A 23703-nucleotide genomic window follows, 5' to 3' on the forward strand; every position below is an offset into this window, starting at 1 on the left:
GATGGCCTCTAGCAGAGTAGGCTTCAGGAGAACACTGCTTCTACTGGGATCTAGTGAGCAGGGCACACAGAGACTTCCCCAGCTTGGTGCCCAGGGGACTGTGGACGAATATTGCCCCTTTGAAATGCAGTGGCTCCATCAATGGGATGGTGGGCTGGGCTGTACATCACTTCTCCTTCACAAGCCTCCATTAAATGCATCTTATTGATGCAACATGCTTTACAACTAAAACCCTAATGCAAACTGAATCTGGGTCATGTACATGCTTTCCTAGCCTTGTAGAAATGAGAAAGAACATCAAAATGTATGGTGTTTCTGTTTTATGTCTTGGCCATTCCTGGAGAACTCTTAAAATTCTTGATCCCCTCCCCACCCCAAATTGATTAAATTTAGGAGAAGTAGAACATGGCACCAAATCTTTAGAATACTTAGGTGATCTCCACATTCACTTAAATTTGAGCTCCTTTGTATTAGAGGTTGAGGAAGATACTGAACAAACAAATCCACAGTGTCCACAGTTAGGGGTTTATCTTTTTATATATATATATATAAACAGTTCTTTATTTCTTTTTTTTTATTGTTCAATTGGGTTTATCTTTTTCAATTGGGGAACAAGGACTCACCATCATAGCAGACATATTGAATAGGGGCTCTAACATCAAAATGGGGTTCAGATCCCATCTGATATTTATTAGCTGTGATTTCTAAAATTCCATTTTCCCCTCACAGAATGCATGATTCTTCTGTAGAACTCCTCCTCACAATGGTGCACTCAATGTGTTTATGGACTTACTTTTTTCTCCTTTTCTCTTTATTCCTTTTCTTTACTATTTGAAAGTATACAACTTGGTGGCTTTGGAATACTTACAATCTGTTTGATCACCCCAAGTGGGGACTCCAGAACCCTCTGCTTTTTGTCTCCATTCTATATCTTTCTTGCTATCCATACCAATTCTGTATATTTTATATAAACAGGGTCCTATATACAATAAGTGGCTTTTGTGTTGGGCTTCTTTCAGTGATTATAATATTTTCAAGATTGATCCATGATGTAGCAGGTATAAATACTTCATTCCTTTATATGGTGGAACAATATCCCATTGTAGGGATATACCACAATTCATTAATTCATTTGCCCATTGTAAGTTTTATTTCTGAAGGGGATAAGATGCATTTCCTGTGTCTGCAGTGCCTATTATAGTGTATAGTGCCTATTACAGCAGAAGGATGGTTAATGACATGATGTATAGACATGCAGGTGGTGCAGTGCTCAACGGCCTATGGCTGAGGGGGCATGGGTCAGCCTACTGGACTCTATATAAACTAGCATGAGGCATATCTACCCTAAATGATCCTGTGCTCCTGTCCTCCACCAGCAAAGGCATCTTTTAGTATAGGAAAAGCTCTGGGACAAGGAGGCGAGGGGTGGAGGCAATGCTAACATAAGGTGCATTACTGAGTATAATGAACTCACTGTAGATCAAGGAGGAAACAGTATGTCTCTTCTCCAACTCCAAAGCTGCTGTCCTCTTCTACCTGCCTTCATTTCATACCTCACATTCACATGACTTTGGGGCACCTCCTTCCAGACACTTAGCAGATGACTGACCATCTACGCCCCTGCTGTTAATGTTCTCATTTGGGCCGCCAACTCTCACCTGGAATATTGTGTAGTCTCAGAGTTGATCCTTGATTTCCAGATTTGTTTCAGGATGCAAGCTAGGCCATGAAACTTTCATTTCAAAAGGCTCAGAAGCTCCCCATGCCACTGCAGATAAAATCTGAAGGTTTTATCCTGGAAAGGAGTCTACAAGACCTACCCCCAGCTAGGCATTTCAGCTACACTGGCTTACATTCCCCACTTACCATAATGCCTCACTGTCCTTTTACTTTTTTCTCTTGTCACCTTCCCAATGAGGAATTCACTGACTACCATAAGGCTACCTAATCCTTCTCTGGCCAATTTACCCTAATCTATTAATCTTGTTCTAGTATCATTGTCCACTATCTTCCATGTTCAGATGGAATCTGATATCACTTAAATAAGCTCCTGAAGAAAATATTTTTGTTTTCATGTTTTCACACCCCTAGGTCCCCAGCAAACCAAGAGTGTGCCTGGCAACACAGTAGGTTCTAAGGAAGAACTGACGGGTTTTCTGTGCTCTTTCCCTACAGGCTCTATGGCTATTCCATCACTCCCTCCTGTTGTCAGGGTCTCGCACCTGTTCTCAACAGCATTCAGTGGCTAGAAACTCTGGACCTAGGACAGAATATCTTGAGGGCAGAGTGGAATAATGGTGCTCTTTGAGGTTTTAAAACAATAATGGCCCCCTAAAGATACTCAGGTTGGAGATAGACAAGTCTAGCGTGGAAATCCAGAAGCTGCTGAAAGATGTGAAAGGCCACAATCCAGATCTGACCATTGAATGCAGTGATGCCAGAGCAAGCAGGTCTCCATGTTGTGACTTCCTGTCTTGAACACCCTGAGACCATCTTTAGTGACTATGTGTCTTGAAGGGGTGATCTTATTTCTCTTAGACACACCACGAATGAAGACCAGAGGGTAATATGTTAATTATTGGGTCAAAATGTAGCATTTAGTGCTGGCTTTCTCTCTGGTTTATGGTAAATTCTGCACAAGTCACACACGTACTTTATGTCAAAATGTCTGTTATTTCACAAGGACACAAGCTATAGTAAAAGCAAAGAACTTTGTTTGAAACTGTGCTTATTAATGTACCTAAGACCTAACTTAAGGGTTAACTTTATACTTGGCATACTTAGTCTAGGAAAAAATACTACTAAGTTCATAGATGGTTATGTTGGTTTTCTTTCTTTTTTTTTTTTTGCCCTAGCTCAGGTATTACTTGGCTAAATTTAAAAGTTGTCTGATGAGTCTACATGATCAGTGTGGTCTGTGGCCTCCTTAACTAGTTTTAGGATATTCTATCCCAGAAGGTAGTTAACTTTTTCTGTAAAGAGCCGGATAGCTAATATTTTAGGTCTGTAAGCTGTATGGTCACTGTTACGACAATTCCACTTTGCTGTTGTAGTGTGCAAAGAGCCATAGACAATACGCAAATGAATGGGTATGGCTGTGTTCCAATAAAACTTTATTTATAAAAATAGGCAATAGGCCAGCTTTGGCCCATGGGCCATAGTTTGCCAACCCCTGTTCTAATCTCTTCTGTTACTTATGAAGGACAAATCTGGCCACATCATAATTATTTTTAAACTTTTTTTAAAAAAAGATTTTATTTATTTATTCATGGGACACACACACACACACACACACACACACACACACACACAGAAGCAGAGACATAAGCAGAGGGAGAAGCAGGCTCCATGCAGGGAGCCTGATGTGGGACTCAATCCCGGGACTCTGGGATCACGCCCTGAGCCAAAGGCATATGCTCAACTGCTGAGTCACCCAGGTGTTCCCCAATTGCAATTTTTTTTTAAGGGAGATGAAAAGGTCTTTTAAAAACCTTACTCTTGAAGAATAATTGCCTGCATTACAATTGAAAGCTGACAGGTGTTTGGGAGATACATTGCACACTCTGTCCTTCTTTGTAGCCACTGGGATGTCTGCTCTGGGTCTAATCACCACTTTATGGGTGATCGTTCCTTTCACTCTAGCTGTGGGGTAGAGACAGAGGATCTCTTCTCTGTGCACTGATGTTTTCTGGTATGCATTTCCTTCCCTTGACTCTCCTATTTTTTATTTCTTTTATGTTGCTAGGTAGTCATAATTTTGGGGAAATATGCAGCCTTTATTTCTTTCTGTACTGTCCTTCTTCCATGTTCTGTATAGTCTCATTTCATCTTTCTTATCTCTTAATCTCTCGTGCACTTTTCTCTGTGCTATTTTGTGGGTTAAGCATCACATTAGTTAGTTAAAAGAGAACTAGTCAACATGGAAGTTAAAGGTGACAGGGTGGCAGGATCTGAGGGGGTACTGACGGGATGAGCAATGCACATTATAATATATGTTGGCAATTCGAACTCCAATAAAAATATACATATAAAAAAAAGGCCACAAATTTATTTTGTATATTTTTTATTGGAGTTTGATTTGCCAACATATAGTATAACACCCAGTGCTCATCCCATCAATGCCCTCCTCATTGCCTATCACCCAGTCACTCTATCCCCCTACCCACCCCCTTTCCACTACCCCTTGTTCGTTTCCCGGAGTTAGGAGTCTCTCATGTTCTGTCACCCTCTCTGATATTTCTCTCATTTTCTCTCCTTTCTCCTATAATCCCTTTCACTATTTTTTACATTCCTCATATGAATAAAACCATATAATGTTTTTCCTTCTCTGATTGACTTACTTCACTCAGCATAATAGCCTCAGTTCTTTTTTTCTTTTTTTACTAATAAATTTATTTTTTATTGGTGTTCAATTTGCCAACATACAGAATAACACCCAGTGCTCATCCCGTCAAGTGCCCCCCTCAGTGCCCGCCACCCAGTCACCCCATCCCCCACCCTCCTCCGCTTCCACCACCCCTAGTTCGTTTCCCAGAGTTAGGAGTCTTTATGTTCTGTCTCCCTTTATGATATTTCCTACCCATTTCTTCTCCCTTCCCTTCTATTCCCTTTCACTATTATTTATATTCCCCAAATGAGTGAGAACATATAATGTTTGTCCTTCTCCGATTGACTCATTTCACTCAGCATAATACCCTCCAGTTCCAACCATGTTGAAGTAAATGGTGGGTATTTGTCGTTTCTAATGGCTGAGGAATATTCCATTGTATACATAGACCACATCTTCTTTATCCATTCATCTTTCGATGGACACCGAGGCTCCTTCCACAGTTTGGCTATTGTGGACATTGCTGCTATAAACATAGGGGTGCAGGTGTCCCAGTGTTTCATTGCATATCTGTATCTTTGGGGTAAATCCCCAACGGTGCAATTGCTGGGTCGTAGGGCAGGTCTATTTTTAACTCTTTGAGGAACCTCCACACAGTTTTCCAGAGTGGCTGCACCAGTTCACATTCCCACCAACAGTGTAAGAGGGTTCCCTTTTCTCCGCATCCTCTCCAACATTTGTGGTTTCCTGCCTTGTCAATTTTCCCCATTCTCACTGGTGTGAGGTGGTATCTCATTGTGGTTTTGATTTGTATTTCCCTGATGGCAAGTGATGCAGAGCATTTTCTCATGTGCGTGTTGGCCATGTCTATGTCTGTCTTCCTCTGTGAGATTTCTGTTCATGTCTTTTGCCCATTTCATGATTGGATTGTTTGTTTCTTTGGTGTTGAGTTTAATGAGTTCTTTATAGATCTTGGAAACTAGCCCTTTATACCCTCAGTTCTATCCACATTGAAGCAAATGGTGGGTAATCATCGTTTCTAATGGCTGAGTAATATTCCATTGTATATATAGACCATCTTCTTTATCCATTCATCTTTTGATGGACACCGAGGCTCCTTCCACAGTTTGGTTATTGAAAAAGGCCACACTGGGTGTTATGCTATATGTTGGCAAATTGAACTCCAATAAAAAGAAATTTAAAAAAAAGAAGTCAAACTCTCCCTCTTCGCCAATGACATGATACTCTACATAGAAAACCCAAAAGACTCCACCCCAAGATTGCTAGAACTCATACAGCAATTTGGCAGTGTGGCAGGATACAAAATCAATGCCCAGAAATCAGTGGCATTTCTATACACTAACAATGAGACTGAAGAAAGAGAAATTAAGGAGTCAATCCCATTTACAATTGCATCTAAAAGCATAAGATACCTAGGAATAAACCTAACCAAAGATGTAAAGGATCTATACCCTAAAAACTATAGAACACTTCTGAAAGAAATTGAGGAAGACACAAAGAGATGGAAAAATATTCCATGCTCATGGATTGGCAGAATTAATATTGTGGAAATGTCAGTGTTACCCAGGGCAATTTACACATTTAATACAATCCCTATCAAAATACCATGGACTTTCTACATAGAGTTAGAACAAATAATTTTAAGATTTGTGTGGAAATCAGAAAAGACCCCGAATAGCCAGGGGAATTGGAAACCATAGCTGGGGGCATCACAATGCCAGATTTCAGGTTGTACTACAAAGCTGTGGTCATCAAGACAGTGTGGTACTGGCACAAAAACAGACACATAGATCAATGGAACAGAATAGAGAATCCAGAAGTGGACCCTCAACTTTATGGTCAACTAATATTCGACAAAGGAGTAAAGACTATCCACTGGAAAAAGGACAGTCTCTTCAATAAATGATGCTGGGAAAATTGGACATCCACATGCAGAAGAATTAAACTAGACCACTCTCTTTCACCATACACAAAGATAAACTCAAAATGGATGAAAGATCTAAATGTGAGACAAGATTCCATCAAAATCCTAGAGGAGAACACAGGCAACAACCCTTTTGAACTCGGCTACAGTAACTTCTTGCAAGATACATCCACGAAGGCAAAAGAAACAAAAGCAAAAATGAACTATTGGGACTTCATCAAGATAAGAAGCTTTTCACAGCAAAAGAAACAGTCAACAAAATTAAAAGACAACCTACAGAATGGGAGAAGATATTTGCAAATGACCCATCGAAAGATGAATGGATAAAGAAGATGTGGTTTATGTATACAATGGAATATTACTCAGCCATTAGAAATGACAAATACCCACCATTTGCTTTGACGTGGATGGAACTGGAGGGTATTATGCTGAGTGAAAGAAGTCAATCAGAGGAGGACAAACATTGTATGGCCTCATTCATTTGGGGAATATAAATAATAGTGAAAGAGAATAAAGGGGAAAGGAGAAAATATGAGTGGGAAATATCAGAAAGGGAGACAGAACATGGAAGACTCCTAACTCTGGGAAACGAACTAGGGGTGGTGGAAGTGGAGGAGGGCGGGGGGTGGGGATGACTGGGTGGTGGGCACTGAGGTGGGCACATGATGGGATGAGCACTGGGTGTTATTTTGTATGTTGGCAAATTGAACACCAATAAAATATAAATTTATTATTACAAAAAAAAATATCCTGCCAGCCCTTTCTGGCCTGCCAGGTCTCTGGGGAGAGGTCTGCTGTTAACCTAATACTCCTCCCCATAAAAGTCAGGGATTTCCTGTCTCTTGCTGCTTTAAGGATCTTCTCTTTATCTTTGGAATTTGCAAGCTTCACTATTAAATGTCGATGTGTTGAACGGTTTTTATTGATTTTAGGGGGGGATCTCTCTATTTCCTGGATCTGAATGCCTGTTTCCCTTCCTAGATTAGGAAAGTTTTTAGCTATGATTTGTTCAAATACATATTCTGGACCTCTGTCCCTTTCGTGCCTTCGGGAACCCCAATTAAACGTAGGTTTTTCTTCCTCAGTCTGTCACTTATTTCCCTTAATCTATCCTCATGATCTTTTGTCTTTTTTTCCTCAATTTTCCTCTTTGCCATCAACTTGTCTTCTATGTCAGTCACTCGTTCTTCCACCTCGTTAACCCTTGTCGTTAGGGCTTCTAGTTTGGATTGCATCTCATTCAATTGATTTTTAATTTCTGCCTGATTACATCTATATTCTGCAGTCATGAAGTCTCTTGAGTCCTTAATGCTTTTTTCTAGAGCCACCAGTAGCTTTATAATAGTGCTTCTGAATTGGCTTTCTGACATTGAATTGTAATCCAGATTTTGTAACTCTGTGGGAGAGAGGACTGTTTCTGATTCTTTCTCTTGAGGTGAGGTTTTCCTTCTAGTCATTTTGCTCAGTGCAGAGTGGCCAAAAACAAGTTGTATTGGGAAAAGGGGAAAAAGAGAGAAGAGAAAGAAAAGAAAAAGAAAAAAAAAAGAAAAAAGGAAGAAAAAAGAGAAAAAAGAAAAAAGAAGAAAAAGAGAAAAGAAAAAGAAAAGAAAAAAAAAACACCGGGGAGTATCTTCTGATTCTGTATACTTTAAGTCCCTTGACTTCCCCTGGAACTTGTCCCTCTAGCTGGTCTTCTGGGGGAGGGGTCTGTTGTGCTGATTTTCAGGTGTTAGCACTTGGGGGAGCTGTTGAGTCCCCTACCTGGTGCAGGGCTCAGTGAAAGATATTTAAGCTGTTTATCTGGTGAGGCCACTGTGAAGCTCAGTGGGGGTTGTTTACCCTGTGAGGCCCCAGGAGGAACAACCACACTGGCGGTGGCCAGCTCTGGAGCCCTGGAGTCAGCTCCCGCAGTAACTATGGAGCTCTCGGTCTGCAGGGCCTGGATGCTCCGGGGTTGGGGCCGCTGATCTGCTCAGCTCGGGGCAGGAGCGTCCTTGCTGTCCTGAGCCTTCCTGGCCTCTGCCTGTCCCGGGGGCAGGCCGGATCCTGGGCTGTGTCCCCGGCGCCCTGTGCTCCCGGGCCTGTGCTGTTGGATTCGCGCTCCCGGCCGGGCAGCCCCCTCTGCCCGGAGCCGCCACCCGAGCCCCTCCGAGCTGCTCCCGGGTCCAGCCGTGCGCGCTGCAGCCCTTTAGGGAGCTCGGCCGCGGGGTGTGGCGCAATCTCTCCGGGGCGCAGGTGTCTGTTAGTGTCCCAGGGAGCCTGAGGGCATCCCCGCCCTCCTGGGGTCCTGCTCTAACTCCCTGCGAGCCTCTTTCCGCCTGGGAAGATTGGTGCAGCTCCTGCTTCTCCAGGACGGGGCTCTCCTGTCCTGGGGACACTTGCCCTGGCCTTAGTCCGGCTCCTCGCGTGGGGGCTCCTCCCCGCCGGCTGCCTTTTGTTTCTTTATTTCTTTTTTCCCCGTCTTCCTACCTTGATAGAAGCATGAACTCTTCTCACTGTAGCATTCCAGCTGGTCTCTCTTTAAATCTCAGGCCGAATTCCTAGATTTTCAGGATGGTTTGAAGGTTATCTAGGTAATTTGGTGGGGACAGGTGACTTGGGGACCCTACTTCTCCGCCATCTTGCTCCGCCTCCTATAAAAAAATAAATAAATAAATTGTGGAAGGAGAAAAAAAAAAAGAAAAAGAAAAAGAAAAAGAAAAAGGCCACAAATTAACATAGGGTTCTTCTTACCTCAAGGATGGAAGCCCTGTGGCTTAACTTAGCCACTGGGTGTTACCAGGAAGGACCGGGTTTCTTCCACCATTTGGTGTTGCCCTCTTATCAGGATAAATGTGCTCAAGCCCTCATAGCTGCTGTAGTATTTGGTGTTCCACTCAGTGGATATCAGCTTACTAGGCTTTCAGATGACTGGGTTTACCAGGGTGTGGACAGGGGAGGATTTCAGGGAGATGCGTGGTGGAGGAATTGAGTATGGTTTAGAGGAAGTGATCAAGATATTGGAGGTGAGGCTGAGGTCTCCACGTGAATACAAAGCTTTTTTTTTTTTTAAGATACAAATATAGTGATGGTGGGTTATGATTGAGAACGTCTGGGTCAGAATCTATGTTGATTATTGGGTATTTATTTTTTTTATTTTTTTAATTTTTATTTATTTATGATAGGCACACAGTGAGAGAGAGAGAGAGGCAGAGACACGGGCAGAGGGAGAAGCAGGCTCCATGCACCGGGAGCCTGACGTGGGACTTGATCCTGGGTCTCCAGGATCGCGATTATTGGGTATTTAAAATACATGTTTGTTGAAACTTTGCAGCAGTACCCCCAGCCCCTAAAGGTCCTATTATTTTACCTATTTATAAATAAGGGAACACAGTGAACCGGTTCAATGGTTTGGTAGGACATAGCATCTAATAAGCAAATGGACTTGAAACCAGTGTTCATCAGATTGTAAAGTTTAGCTCTCTTTGTGCAGAAATTAAAAGGTCTTATGGGTTTGAGGGCAAAACAGTATAGAGTCTTAGTGGTTCTCAGCAGGAGAGACTTGCCACCCTTGGGACATTGGGTAATGCTGAAAGATATTTCTTTGTCACAACTAGGGGGTGCTCCTGACATCTAATGGGCAGAGCCCAGAGATGCTGCTAAACATCCTACAATGCACAGGGTGGACCCCACAGCAAAGAATGGTCTGGCTCAAAATTTCAATAGCACTAAAATTGAAAAACTCTACAGTCTCTGCATTCATTACTACAGAATAAGTGTCCTCAACCAGGGGATACTTGGCAATATCTAGAGACTTTTTCAATGTGATAAAAACACACATAACATAAAATTTACCATTGTTGTCATCTTAAAGTGTACAGTTTAGCAGTGCTTAGGATACTGAATGCTGTGCAAGTGTCCCTAGGATCTAGTTTCAGAATGTTTTCATCACTGCAAAAGGAAACCCCATACCCACTAATCTGCTTTCCATCCCTCTGTATTTGACAATTTGAGGGTTTTTTTTGGCTGCCAACTGGTTGTGTTACTAGCTTCTAGTGGGCAGGGACCCAGGGTGCTTCTGACCATTGTACAAGCACACACCACAGTCCCACAAAAAATGAAAGAACAGAAACAGACTCATAAATACAGAAAACAAACTGGTGGCAGCCAGAGGTGAGGTGGGGGGGTGTAATCAAAATAGATAAAGGGGGTTAAGAGGTACAAACTTCCAGTTATAAGAAAGTCATGGGGATAAAATGTATAGCGTACGGAATATAATCAATAATATTGTAATAACGTGATTACACTTACGGCGAGCATTGTGTATAGAACTGCTATGTTGTACACCTGAAACTAATAAAACGTTGTTAACTAGACTTCAATAATAATAAAATTATTCCATCATTCGGAGGTTGAAAACCCCCAAAGCTGTTAAAGATAGCTGCTAGGCTTCCTGCCTCATCTTGTGTCTTCAGGACACTGCACCATGCTGTGTAAATAAATGCCCAGGACACGGAGTCTACATTTCCCACTCTCTATCTTCCAGAGGGCAGGTGTTGGAGACCTCAGCCTTGTGGTGTCAGGTGGGCCCCACTCCCCACGCTATGCGTCCACGAGACCCCCAACATCAGACCTTACTAGCTTAGCTCTGCAGGTGCATGGGGGCTGAGGGCTGACCATCACATCTCCTACTCTCCCATCCTGTGGAACTTCCAGAGAAAAGATGCCGGGCCATCCTATGCCCAGGATGGGAGAGAAAACCTGCAGGTGTGGGAGTGATCTCTCCTGGGCTTCTCTTCTAGCCCTGTGTCCTGGCCCAGGATCCTCATGCTGAAGGGTCGGTCCTACACCCAACTGCATGCTTACTTGACCCTCTTCTTGGTTAGCATACGGTGGCTGGAGAAGACAGATGTGAGGTTATAAGCTCACTTTTCCTATAAAAGTTCTCAGTATAGATGTTGGCCTGGAGAACTGAATCCAGGAAGAGTCAGGATTTAATCCTATTTCTCAGATACACTTGCCAGACCTCCTTCAGCTCGGGAAGAGCTGCAATTCCATGATTGCAGACAGGTGGTCTGTGACTGCCACGTGTCTGGGTCAATCCGTGACAGACTTATAGGCCAGAAGCCAGAAATGGAACATTCCATCATAGATGGGGGGGGTGGGGTGGGCAGAAGCGGAATATTGCATGATAGACCTGGGGGGAAACCAGAAGTGGAACATTCCATCATAGTCCTAGGGGGAAGCCAGAAGAGAAACATTCCATCATAGACCGGGGGGAGGGGGGGGGGAACCAGAAGTGGAACATTCCATGATAGACCAAGTGGGGAGTCCTTACGTTCGGGTAGAGAAAAACCTGCAGTGTCCAGAGCATAGGCACAATGCATACCTCAGGGAGGGCTCCAGATAGACTAGGGAAATACCCTTCTTCCTGCAGAGGCAGAAGACCCTAGACAGAGCTCAGGACCTGGGAGCAGATGATGATGGGTGATGGGTGATGGGTGAGTGGAATGTGCAGAGACAGGGCTGGGCTGGGCTCTCTGCAGCAGATCCATTGCCCAACATCCCATGCTACATCTCTGTCCCTTGCCGAGGTCCTGCTCTGATGCCCAGGCTAGCCTCCTGGATCTCTCTCTAGACTCGATGGTTCTCAACTTGGGGTGATTCTTCTCCCACTGCCTCAGTGTCCAGAGACATTTTTGGTTATCAACACTGGATGGGGGGGATCTCCTGGCATCTGGCAAGTAGAGGCCAAGATGCTGTTAAACATCTTTCAATGTACAGGAGAGTGCTCCCTGCTGCAACCACAGAGTTATCTGACACCAAATGTCAGTAGTGCTAAGGTTGAAAAATGCTGGCTCAGTTGACTTTCTGCCAGAAAATAAGAGCCACCTAACCGTCACTCAATCTGGAGTAGATGCAGGGTTACAATGCCAGGGCAATTCTCCAGACTCAGCCTAGAGTAAGACATCTTTATTTTTTAGAGCACTGGCATTAGGTTTCATGTCTATCGGCCCTGATGACCTTGTCACCAACCTTCCCAGAGCTCACTTGCTCTAGCCACATTGGGCAACCGCTCTTTGCCCAAGCATTCCCCTTTCTGCTGTTCCTCTTGTTCCTTCTGCCTGGGGTGGGGGCTCACGTGGTCACCAGCTGTCTCCAGGCCAGAGCTCATACAGGCCCCACCCACTACCCTGTTTATATCCTAGGCCTGAGGTTCTTAACCAGGGATGGAGGGGATTTTTGTTTCTAAAAGGACATTTGGCATATCCAGAGTCATGGTTAAGGGGGTGTGCCTGGCATTTAGTGGATAGAGGCCAAGGATGCTGCTAAACATATAATGCTGAGGGCAGTCACTACTGTTGGCTGAATTGTGCCCTGTTTCCCCTAGATGCATAGATTGAAGCCCTAATCCTCACTGGGACTGTATTTGGTTCTAGGGCTTTAGGGGATCATAAGGCCATAGTGGAGGGCTCCTAACCTGATAGGGTTGGTGATATTATTGGAACCTGCACCTGCACTAAGGAAAGGCCATCTCCATGGCAGGAAGAAGTCCTTACTGAGGAGCTGAATTGGTTGGCACCTCTGCTTAGACTTTCGAGTCTTAGGATTACAAGAAAATAAATTTCTGTTGCTTAAGCCATCCAGTCTATGGTATTTTGTTATGGCAGCTGAGCTGACGTAGGCAATCCCCCCACAGTACAGGATCATCTGGCCCCAGAGGAGAGGTGTGCAGAGGTTGAGAGGCTTCCTGAACATGCTGTATTTGAGGGTTTCAGACATGCATATGCACAAAGAGATGTCCCAGTGGGTGTCTGATTTGCAGGCGGGTGACCATCTTGGTACTTCACACTAACCATGGTGTACATAACAGCTACATTAAGTTGATTGAAAGTTAAACAACTATTACAACGTGGCCATATAACATATGCATGTATGTAAGGAAATAGCTACTCTTTTTAAAAAAATATTTTATTATTTTTTATTCATGAGAGACACTGAGAGAGGCAGAGACATAGGCAGAGGGAGAAGCAGGCTCCCTGTGAGGAGTTGGGTGTGGGACTCGATACCAGGACCTTGGGATCACAACCTGAGCCAAAAGCGTCCCTAGGAAATTAATCTAAAAACAAAGGCATTTGGCAGAAAGATAGAGGACATTTGTGTTGGGGTTTGTGAAGACTTTTACATGGAATATAGGAATATAGAAGTCAAAGCGTTTACCAAAAATACACATAAAGTGTGAGTTGCAGTTGATACCATATTTCAGAAAAACACTGTGACATGAGTGTAACTGAGGAAATTATACATATAATATATAACATATATATTATACATTCTTAAAATTTATAAGAAAATCTTTTAAAAATATTTATGTATGTGTATGTCTGTAGGTTCCATGCCCAGCATGGAACTCAACACAGGAATTGAACTCACCACCGTGAGATCAAGACCTGAGCTGATATAGTGATGGGCATTAAGGAGGGTACTTGTTGGGATGAGCACTGGGGGTTATATGTAAGTGATGAATCACTAAATTCTGTTCCTGAAATCAATACTACACTATATATTAACTAACTTGAATTTTTAAGAAAGATTTTATTTATTTGAGAGAGAATGAGTGAGAGAGAAGGAACAGAGGGAGGGGCAGAAGGAGAAACAGACCCCGCACTGAGTGGGAAGCCTGACATGAGGCTCGATCCCGGGACTCCAGAACCATGACCTGAGCCAAAGGCTCAACCAACTGAGCCACCCAGGCTCCCCAACTAACTTGAATTTAAGGCAAAAAAGAGTCAGACACTTAACTGACTGAGCCACCCAGATGCCCCTAAAAATATTTATACATAAGATCTTTACTTGATCAGAGTTCCAAAAGGCAAATTGACAAAAAGACAGTTGTTAGGGAAAATAATAAAAATATAGATATCTACCCAGAAACACACAAATTATACATGTATCATTACCTGCTAATTTGTGTGGCACTTATTCCCTGCAGTAGTGATCAGAGCACAAGTATAGATATAGAAAAGAGAGCAAAGCAACTGTGAACAGAGTTGGGATTTTTCCAAATTAGAAGAACAACTTTGGTGGTAGGAAGATGATGAGTCCAGGTCGGTTGAATGAACCTGGTAAAATAACCCAAAGTTCCAAAATGAAACTAGAGTTCAGAGAGACAGATTTGATTTGGGCATCTTAGAGAAATTGAAACCATGGTGTTAGGGGCACCTGGGTGGCTCAGTAGTTGAGTGTCAGCCTTTGGCTCAAGTTGTGATCCTGGGGTCCCGGGATTGAGTCCTGCATCAGGCTGCTCGTGGGGAGCCTGCTTTTCCTGCTGCCTATGTCTCTGCTTCTCTCTCTGTGTTTCTCATGAATAAATTTTAAAAAATAAAATCTTAAAAAAAGAGAAAGGAACCATGGAGTTAAATGAGATCCACCCAGATTTGTGTCCGGAGAAAGGCAGATCTACCATGCACCCACAAACTCTGATGATGGAAAGCCTGCAGATGTGATGGTTCAGGGACAGTCAGAAAATGAGCAGAGGAGGCCAGTGAAGTGACTGTTTCAAGAAGGAAGTGGTTATACAACCGACAGAGGAACAAAGGTGAGACATGGGGTGAGAAGCATCCAACGAGAGTTCCAGGAAGCCATTAATGTTTATCACTAAAACAGCTTCAGTGGACGTGTGTATGGGTGGGGGGAGAGAAACCAGTTTCCAGTGGGTTGACACCTGAGTCTGAGGGACAAAGCAGAAAATTGGTCTTCAGAGCCATGGATCAGTGAAAGTAGAGGGGATGGAGGTTTCCCCACATGATTGTCCATGTTCTAAAGCTTGAGCTCTCATTCCTAACTCAGAATTGGAAAAGTCTTTCTCTGATTGACATATTTCACTTAGCACAATACACTTTAGCTCCATCCATGTCATTACAAATGACAGGATTTCATTCTTTCTGATGGCTGAATAATATTCCACTGTGTATATACGCCACATCTTTTTTTATCCATTCTCAGTTGATGGACATTTGGGCTGCTTCCTTAATTTTAGCCATCATTTCTAAACAATAAAAGAAAGTATGACTTCTGTGCCTAAAATATGTGAAAGATCTCCACTTTCCCTGAGCCATTATCAACTATCATCTAGAATAACAGGGGAGCCTCTGAACTGGTCTCACTGGATATATTCTTCCTCATTTGTAAATGGAAACAAGCTTAGCAGAACAAGAATACAAAGGAATTTTATTTTTAAATTTATTTTTTTAAAGATTTCATTTATTTATTCGTAGAGACACACACACACACACACACAGAAAGAGAGAGAGAGAGAGAGAGAGAGAGAGAGAGAGAGGCAGAGACTCAGGCAGAGGGAGAAGCAGGCTCCATGCAGAGAGCACCCTGTGGGACTTGATCCAGGGTCTCCAGGATCACGCCCTGGGCTGCAGGCAGTGCTAAACCGCTGCGCCACGAGGGCTGCCCACAAAGGAATTTTATAACGGAGATGATGAATATCTACAAAAATTATAGCAATTTGCTTTCTCAGCAGTATGATATTAAAAATATTCCCCATAATACTGGTACTAAGAAAAGGATACTTGCTACTTATTAATGTCCTGGAGGTTCCAGCCAGGTAGTAAGACAGGAAAAAAAAGAAAATTGATTTTATAAAAAAATTCACAAAATTTTAAAATCTAGAAATAATCTAAAATACTCCAAAACTATTAAAATTAAGATGTGAACTTTGCAAGATCACCGAGTACACATTTGATATACAAAAATCAATTTTATTTTTATAATACCTGCAACAAACAATGGTGATAAAATTATTTAAAGAATGATACCACTTACAAAATGAAAGTAATGTATCTAGGGATCTACCTGGGGATGGTATAACTAGAAGATATATCTTATGCAAATCTAACAAAAGACGGGCACATTCTGTACACAAAGGATGACATGATATTATTTAGGAAAATCAGTGAACATTTAAATACATGGCAAAATATTACACATTTAGGTTTCAGACTTGTATGGATTGAAAGATTGAAGAGATGATAATCCCTCCTAAAATTATCTGTAGTAAACATGAGAGACACCTAACTCTGGGAAATGAACAAGGGGTAGTGGAAGGGGAAGTGGGCGGGGGGTTGGGAGGACTGGGTGATGGGCAATGAAGGGGGCACTTGGTGGGATGAACACTGGGTGTTATGCTATATGTTGGAAAATTGAACTCCAATAAAAAATTTAAAAAAATAAAATGATCTGTAGCTTTAGTATAATTTCATGCACAGCAACCCTGTCTGGTCTTTTGTGACAAGTGGCATCCTAAAGTTAATAGTGAAATCTAAAGGGCCCAGGATAATCCAGGAAATCCTGGGATATAACAAAACCAGAAAATATTACTAATCTAAGGACCAGTACCCATCATCCATTGCTGGACATCCCTCTGGATTATCGGTATTAGTCATCTTTCCTGGTTGTCAACCCCAGAAATAGGTGACATTCTCAATTATGCTGTCTGTTTCTCCATGGTTTTGTTTTCTTCTGCATAACCCCTCTCTCTATAGTTGGAAAGGTCATTCTGCAGTGAACAAGCCATCCTATCACAGCCATTATCAAAATGCTCAATGAGCTCCTTTTGCCTTAAAGATAAAATGTGCATTTAAGATGTGGCTTCCATGCCTGTGCTTGATGTACTGCCTGCATGTACCCAGTGTTACCCAGTATCAAAGCTCTACTCACACTGCTTGGTTTTCAGCCTCTGTTTAGCATGAGCCTCTGCAGGAACTGGTACAGACTCCTGCCACCATCATCCCCCTTCCTCATCTGCATGCCCTCCTCAATGTCTCTATGTAGTGGAATTTTGCACAGAAAGAGGCTCTGATGACATCCTGCATTTCTTCCACCCCAACTTATCCCCTTTTGCTTCATTTACTCACTTTCTTTAAGATCTGCACTCCTGGACAATCAGCCCTGCTCTGGCAGAGATTTTTGTTTTGATGTGCGGTCCTTTCACCAGTGCCTGGCACATAGTAGGCTCTTGTAGCAGAGACTGCCACTGCCTATCAGAACTCTGTCACATCCCTCCTCACTCCATTAGTCACAGAAATGCCAGTATGTATCTTGTCACAGAGATGCCTGGAATAAAGGCTGTCATTCTCAACCTCCCTTACATCCAAGTGGGGCAAAGCTATTAGTTCTAACCACTGCGAAATAGTGGAAGTGTTTTTGAGTGTTTCCAACAAATCTACATAACAAACAATCAGCCAGTACTTCCTCCCCTTTTCCTCCCTCCCTTTCACCTCGTGTTTCATTTTACTGTCTGGAATACAAACCAGGCTCAGTATTTTCTGAAACAGTAGAGCTCTACTTAACCATCTGGCCTAGTCCTGTTGACCAGTTTTGGAAGATTTTGAGTTGGAACAGTGAGAGGAACAGCCTTGTGTGGAAAAGACCCCTCCATTCCTCTGAGAAGGCTCTCAAGCCCCTGCACTTTTATCTGGAGACCTGAAATTCTGCTACCTTACACATTTTTTTTCCCCTTGAGACTGGAGGTTTCCTGCCTAGATTAGAATATAGAAAATTTGAGATGTCATAAACATGCTCCAAACCAGTCTGTCATGTCTCGGGATTTGAAGAACACTAAGATTCAGTATCAACAGAAGCTCTTGGACTGTGAACACCTAGTAGATGAAGAACAGGAAGAAGGACATTCAGTACTGGTACTGAGGTAACAATTGCTGTGAGTTTCAGTTTCCTGTAGTACTGAGTAATAACAGCTGCCATGCTTTGAGTTGACTTACAAGTGTCAGAGCCCATGCTGGTTTCTTGATATTTTTTATCTTGTTAAATATGCATATTACCCCTTTGAGGCTGGAGTTAATGTTCTCTGATATATAACATAAAGCTCAGATTTAAAGAATGGGTTTCAGCCATGTGGGGTGTCAGATTACTGGTGGGGGGAAGGGACCCCTATAATGGTTATATTAATGAGTTGATAGAATAAAAATTCGTAAGGAACAAAGGGTCCAGACAGCATTTTAAGGACCATAATCAGGAGTCTCAGGTGCTGGGGCACCTGGATGGCTCAGTGGTTGAGTGTCTGCCTGCAGCTCTGGTCGTGGTCCCAGGTTCCTGGGATCCAGTTCTGTGTTGGACTCCCTGCAGGGAGCCTGCTTTTCCCTCTGTGTCTCTGCCTCTCTCTGTGTGTCTCTTGTGAATAAATAAATGGAATTTTTTTTTAAAGGAGTCTCAAATGCTAAGCTGTGCTACAGCCTCATTTATATACTCATTGACCTGACGTATATTTCTGGGGGACTTTCTTAGTGGCAAGAGCTGTGAGCACAGCCACCAGACACCACATGGGCTAAATTCACACAAGTTCACTGTAGAGTCAGGAAAATGGATATGTATGCAGTGTTAGAGCCCCTGTGCTGTTATAGGGGAGCATGGAAGTGATATCTGAAGTCAAGCTGGAGGATTTGGGGAACTTTTTGGGGGGAGACTCTTTGGGGTGGCACTTTGCTGGCTCATGTTCCCCTTGATAAATGCCTATTCTGTACTAGTTGTTAAATATCTTGAATGATATATTGCAGCAAAGGAAAGAAGAACTAGAGACAAAGACCAAACTAGGAAGGAAATGTTCCGTCCCTCCATGGGTGCAACACAGCTCACACAGCCCAAGGTCAATGCCAGTGTTCAGCTCTAACTGTGGCCAGCACATCTCTTGGTCATTTGTCCAGGGGTTCTCTGTGTTCTGAACCTTCTCCTGCATTCCTGAGGTGAAGCCCTGTTGGCTTGCTCTTGTATCCTCTTCCTGCAAAGCCAGTAATCAACCAGGAGGCACATGAGGGCCATCAGGACCAGGAAAGCCAGACCAATCTGAAGGATATTATGGGCAGTGTGATCCCAGAAGGCAGGGGCTGGGGTGAGAAGAACAGACTGATTACTGACAGGAATAGCGGGGCACCACCTCACTCCACCACTCTCCCACTCCCCGTTCCAGATCACATTCCTTCACAGTGTGCAGCACTCCATTGCTTGCTTACCTTGCTGGAATTCTGCTTCTGTGGCTAACAAGTAGGTGTCCCAAGGTTCTGCGGATGATAGGGAAGTGAAGTAGGGAGAAAAAGAGATGGTGTTGGTCTCTGCTGAGGGAGCCTCTCCTCCCCTTGGATGGACCCCATGACCTTCTGCAGCTTTTCCAGGTCCCCACCCCACCTCCAGGTCCTAGTGGCTTCATCTGGCAGGTAGAGAGCAGGAGCCAAAGGGCAGGCAAACCCAAGGGGGAATTCAGCTCCAGGGCCTCATGTCAGATGTGTCTTCCATCTAGCCCTCAGTTTCCTAATTATGTTGGTCAACATGACTTCTTCCTTACACATGGGGTAACTCACAGGCTCCCCATTTTCTTCAAGGCCCTGAGCCCAGCCACCCTGTCCCTAGCAGCATGTGTATGAAGTCACTGCTGGTGCAAGGCTTCTGTGCTGCTCTGCTGTCACGCTGGCCATCCCCTGCCACACTCGGTGGCCACTCCCTCTCTCTGGAACACTCTTCCCCATGTAGGCACAGGGGAATGCCCTCAGTTCCTTTTTTTTTTTTTTTTTAAAGATTTTATTTATTTATTCATGAGAGACACAGAGAGAGAGGGAGAGAGACAGACAGAAACAGAGACAGAGACACAGGCAGAGGGAAAAGCAGGTTCCATGCAGGGACTCCCTGGGCAGAAGGCAGGCACTAAACCTCTGAGCCACCCGGGGATCCCCCCCTTAGTTCTTTAGGTACTTGCTCTGTGAGGCCCATTCAGACAGCTCTAATATCGTCACCTGCTCTCCCCAACACTGTCATCCTGTTCTACTCTGTCTTCTTTCCACATCACCATTTGCTCCTCCTGCGCTATATGATTGGCTTATTTATCTGGCTTTGACACATGGTCTGTCTCCTGCTGGGATGGATACAATATCGTGCCACAAAAGCAAGGATATTTGTCTGCTCGACTGATGGAGTTGCAGCTCATGGCAAATACTATGCAGTAAATGGGATATTTTGAACAAATGCCATGTTTTTAATGCACTGGGAGGCTTTGCTCCCTTCCCCAGGCTTAGAAATACCTGTTACTCACCAGAAAAAGATGTATGTTCTGTGGGTACAAGGCTGGTGTCCCCAACACCTTCTGGCAGTGGAAACAAAGAAAACCATGAGGGTTTTGGGTTTCCTCCGGTCTTCCTGCCTCATCTCTGGGCCCTCCCTCTTCTTGTCCCTCTGGCCTTCTTCCTCAGGAACAATCAAATGGGCCTCCACAAAATGCATGTGGATGAGGGTGCTGGAGCGAGATGCTCTCCGTGGTTTCCCACCTGTCCCTTCCTCATCACTGGTCAGGGTTTACTTGGGGTTCCAGAGGGGACATGAGGGGAAATCTGGGAGTTTCCTCACCTGTGACCAGGAGTTTCACAGGCTTACTGGGGAAAGACCACGCATGGTTGTTATAAGATCCAAAACATCTGTACGTCCCTCTGTGGGCTGTGGTCACAGGGCCTATGGGAAACTCCACCTGGATGTTCCCATATCTGTGTTGTGGGTGGCTGGATCGTCCCTCCTTGAGCAGAAAGAACTTGTTTGTTGCAGTGTCTAGACGGCAAGAGAAGGTCACGTTCTTTCCCGAAATCACCTTATTCCCGGGATGAACGGAGAGAGTGGGCGTATCATACATTCCTGTGGGAGAAGGAGACAAGTAGGTTAAGAGAGTCTTTATCCTACCTTCTGTGTTCCCTTCCTCTTTGGCCTTAAGGCTGAGATATCACTCCCCAGAATCTCTGTTTCTTATTTTGGTCATGGACACTTCCTCCCTGATCTCTCCTTTCAAGACTGAGACACTCACTCTTCTAGCTTTTAAGGGCAGTAATATGAATCTCTCTCTCTGAGGATTTCTGACATCAGTGGTGCTCAGAGTTAGTGATCCTTGGGGCCAGCGACATTGGTATCGCCTGGAAGCTTATTAGAAATTCACATTCCCAGGCTCCACCCCAGACCCCGAATCAGAAACTCAGGGGAAAGGCAACCATCTGTGTGTTTAAAAATAATTATTGTTCACAGCATCCACTACATTATCTAAGAAATTAAAGTGCTTGGAATTTAAATTGTGACTTGAGGAACTGTAAAATGTTATTCAGGAGGTAATGTATTTACAGAAGAATTAATGAACTAATAAATAACAAAATAAAAGGAAAAAATTACTATTGTTTTAAATTGTTATAAACTACATGAAACATTAAATTTACTATCTTAACCATTTTTAAGTGTACAGTAGTTCAATGGCATCAAGCACATTCACATTGTCATGCAACCATCACCACCATCCATCTCCAGGATTCTTTTCATCTTGAAGAACTGAAACCATCCCCATTATTAAGCAGCTTCTCCCCATCCCCATCCTGTATCCCCTGGCACCCACCATTTTGTTTTCTTTCTCTATGAATTTGACCATTCTAGGTCCCACAGAGAAGTGACTTAGGTACTTGCTCTATGAGGCCCATTCAGACAGCTCTAATATTGCCACCTGCTCTCCCCAACACTGTCATCCTGTATTTGTCCTTCTGTCACTGACTTATCTCACTAAGCATAATGTCCTCAAGATTTGTCCATGTTATAGCAGGTGTCCCAATCTCCTTCCTTTTTAAGGCTGAATAATATTCCATCATGTGTATACCACATTTTGTTTATCTGTTCCTTTGTCAGTAGACACTGGGATTGTTGCTACCTTTTGGCTATTGTAAACAGGGCTTTCATGAACATGGGTGCACACTGGAGCCATTTCTGTTTTCACAAGCCCTCCAGGTGATTCTGATACCTGCTTAAGTTTGAGAACTGCATCCCTTGGCTGAAGGGAGTGTCCTTATCCAAGACTGCATTCTCTCCTAATACCATTCCATACCACCATTTACTCCTCATGTGCTTATTGATGGATGGTTTGTCCTGACTTGGACTCATGGTCTGTCTTCTGTTGCTAGAACATAAGTGCCACAAAAGCACAGATGTTTGAATGGAACCTCCCTAGGTGGGGTTGACACTGGCAGGTACAGAGCCCCTAGTCTCATCTTGAGACCATTCAGAAGGGCCTTCCCAGGTCCAGAGATCCACATTTGCTTGGCTGAGGTGTCTGTTGAAACAACCAGCATTGCCTTATACCTGGCTTGTTACCCTCATTCCTCATCATAGGGTCACTTTTGAGAATGATCCCCAGTGCATCTCCCCTGGAGAACCTGACCTATGACAAATCTGCCTCTAGGTCATAGATAACCACTAAGTGAGGTTGAATGACACTAGCGGAGATTAATAAATTAATGATGACCCTCTCCAGGACTCAGGCCAAAGATGAAATAGTTACCTGTTACCACCAGATCCAGAGGGTCACTAGGCTTTGACCAGAGCTCCTTGATTCGGTAAAAGCACCTGTATTGCCCTGCAGTGAGCAGGGTCATTTTTGGGATGCGGAACATGACTGTGTTCCTCCTTTCAAGTTGTTTTGGGCTCTGCTGGGCATAGAGATGTCCTTCAAGATGCAGCTGATATTCAATGGCCTCAGGAGTCCCCTGGCACCAGATCAACACTGGCATTCCCTTTGGAATCATGAAATTTGGCTTGACCCAGATGATGGGTTTTGAAAGAATCTCTGGAAGAGAATCAGAGGCTGGAGTTCCAGATAAAGTCCCTTCCCACGCAAATTTCTACCCTGTTGGCCTCAAGCCCTCCTAGCAAACCAGAGCCCCTGCCCCCTCCTTTGGTTTCATAGATAGATACTGCATCTGAGCCCAGAAGAGAGATTCTGAGGCTCTGAAGAAGGGACTCACGCTTCTGGGTGCTGGTGGTCTGGCTCAGGTACAGCCCTGGAAGACAGGAACAATGAGACATGCCGCTCACCCACACCCAGACTCCCGAATTCTGTTTCCCCTGTGTGCAAGAACTCACCAAGGAAGAGAAGGGCAGTGAGTGTAGAGGTCATAGCAATGATTATACCAGGCACATATGGAGGAGCTGAGTGGAGACTGAGCCCAGCAGGCCAGTAAGTGCACAGGATGTGGTGGGTGAAGCCCAACAACACTATTTGACATGGGGCTTTCACACTGACTTTTTATAAGAAGGCTCACAGTCTTCCCTGTACTTTGACCATGAGACAAATCATGGTCCCTATGACATATCTGATCATCTCTGTGGTCTAACCAGATCCTCTGACAATTGTCTGCCTCACCTGAGACTCATCTCAGGGTTCACTTCTAAGGTATTTATTTTTATTTATTTTTTTTATTTTTTTTAATTTATTTTTTATTGGTGTTCAATTTACTAATCAGGGTTCACTTCTAAATTATGAAATGTGGACATTATGCCCAGGAAAGGCATAGGGTAGTGTACCAAGCAGAAATGTTAGAATCATTAAAAACTTTGTGTTTAATCTTGGCTCCTCTTTGTTTTG

The 23703-nt window shown here is 43.7% G+C and overlaps 1 protein-coding gene across 1 annotated transcript; it reads right to left on the reverse strand.

The window, feature by feature from the left end:
• Positions 1–16003: 16003 nt before the first annotated feature.
• NCR1 (natural cytotoxicity triggering receptor 1) lies at positions 16004–23320 on the reverse strand. The gene is made up of 7 exons (XM_025423962.3): positions 23202–23320; positions 23084–23119; positions 22621–22905; positions 20670–20948; positions 20359–20409; positions 19289–19336; positions 16004–19162 (listed from the first exon to the last, which is right to left on the reverse strand). The coding sequence occupies exons 1-7, from the start codon at positions 23233–23235 to the stop codon at positions 18945–18947; spliced, it is 951 nt and encodes a 316-aa protein (XP_025279747.1). The 5' UTR covers positions 23236–23320; the 3' UTR covers positions 16004–18944.
• Positions 23321–23703: the final 383 nt, after the last annotated feature.

This window comes from Canis lupus, chromosome 1 (genome assembly GCF_003254725.2).
Source record: "Canis lupus dingo isolate Sandy chromosome 1, ASM325472v2, whole genome shotgun sequence".
Classification (NCBI taxonomy): Eukaryota; Metazoa; Chordata; class Mammalia; order Carnivora; family Canidae; genus Canis; species Canis lupus.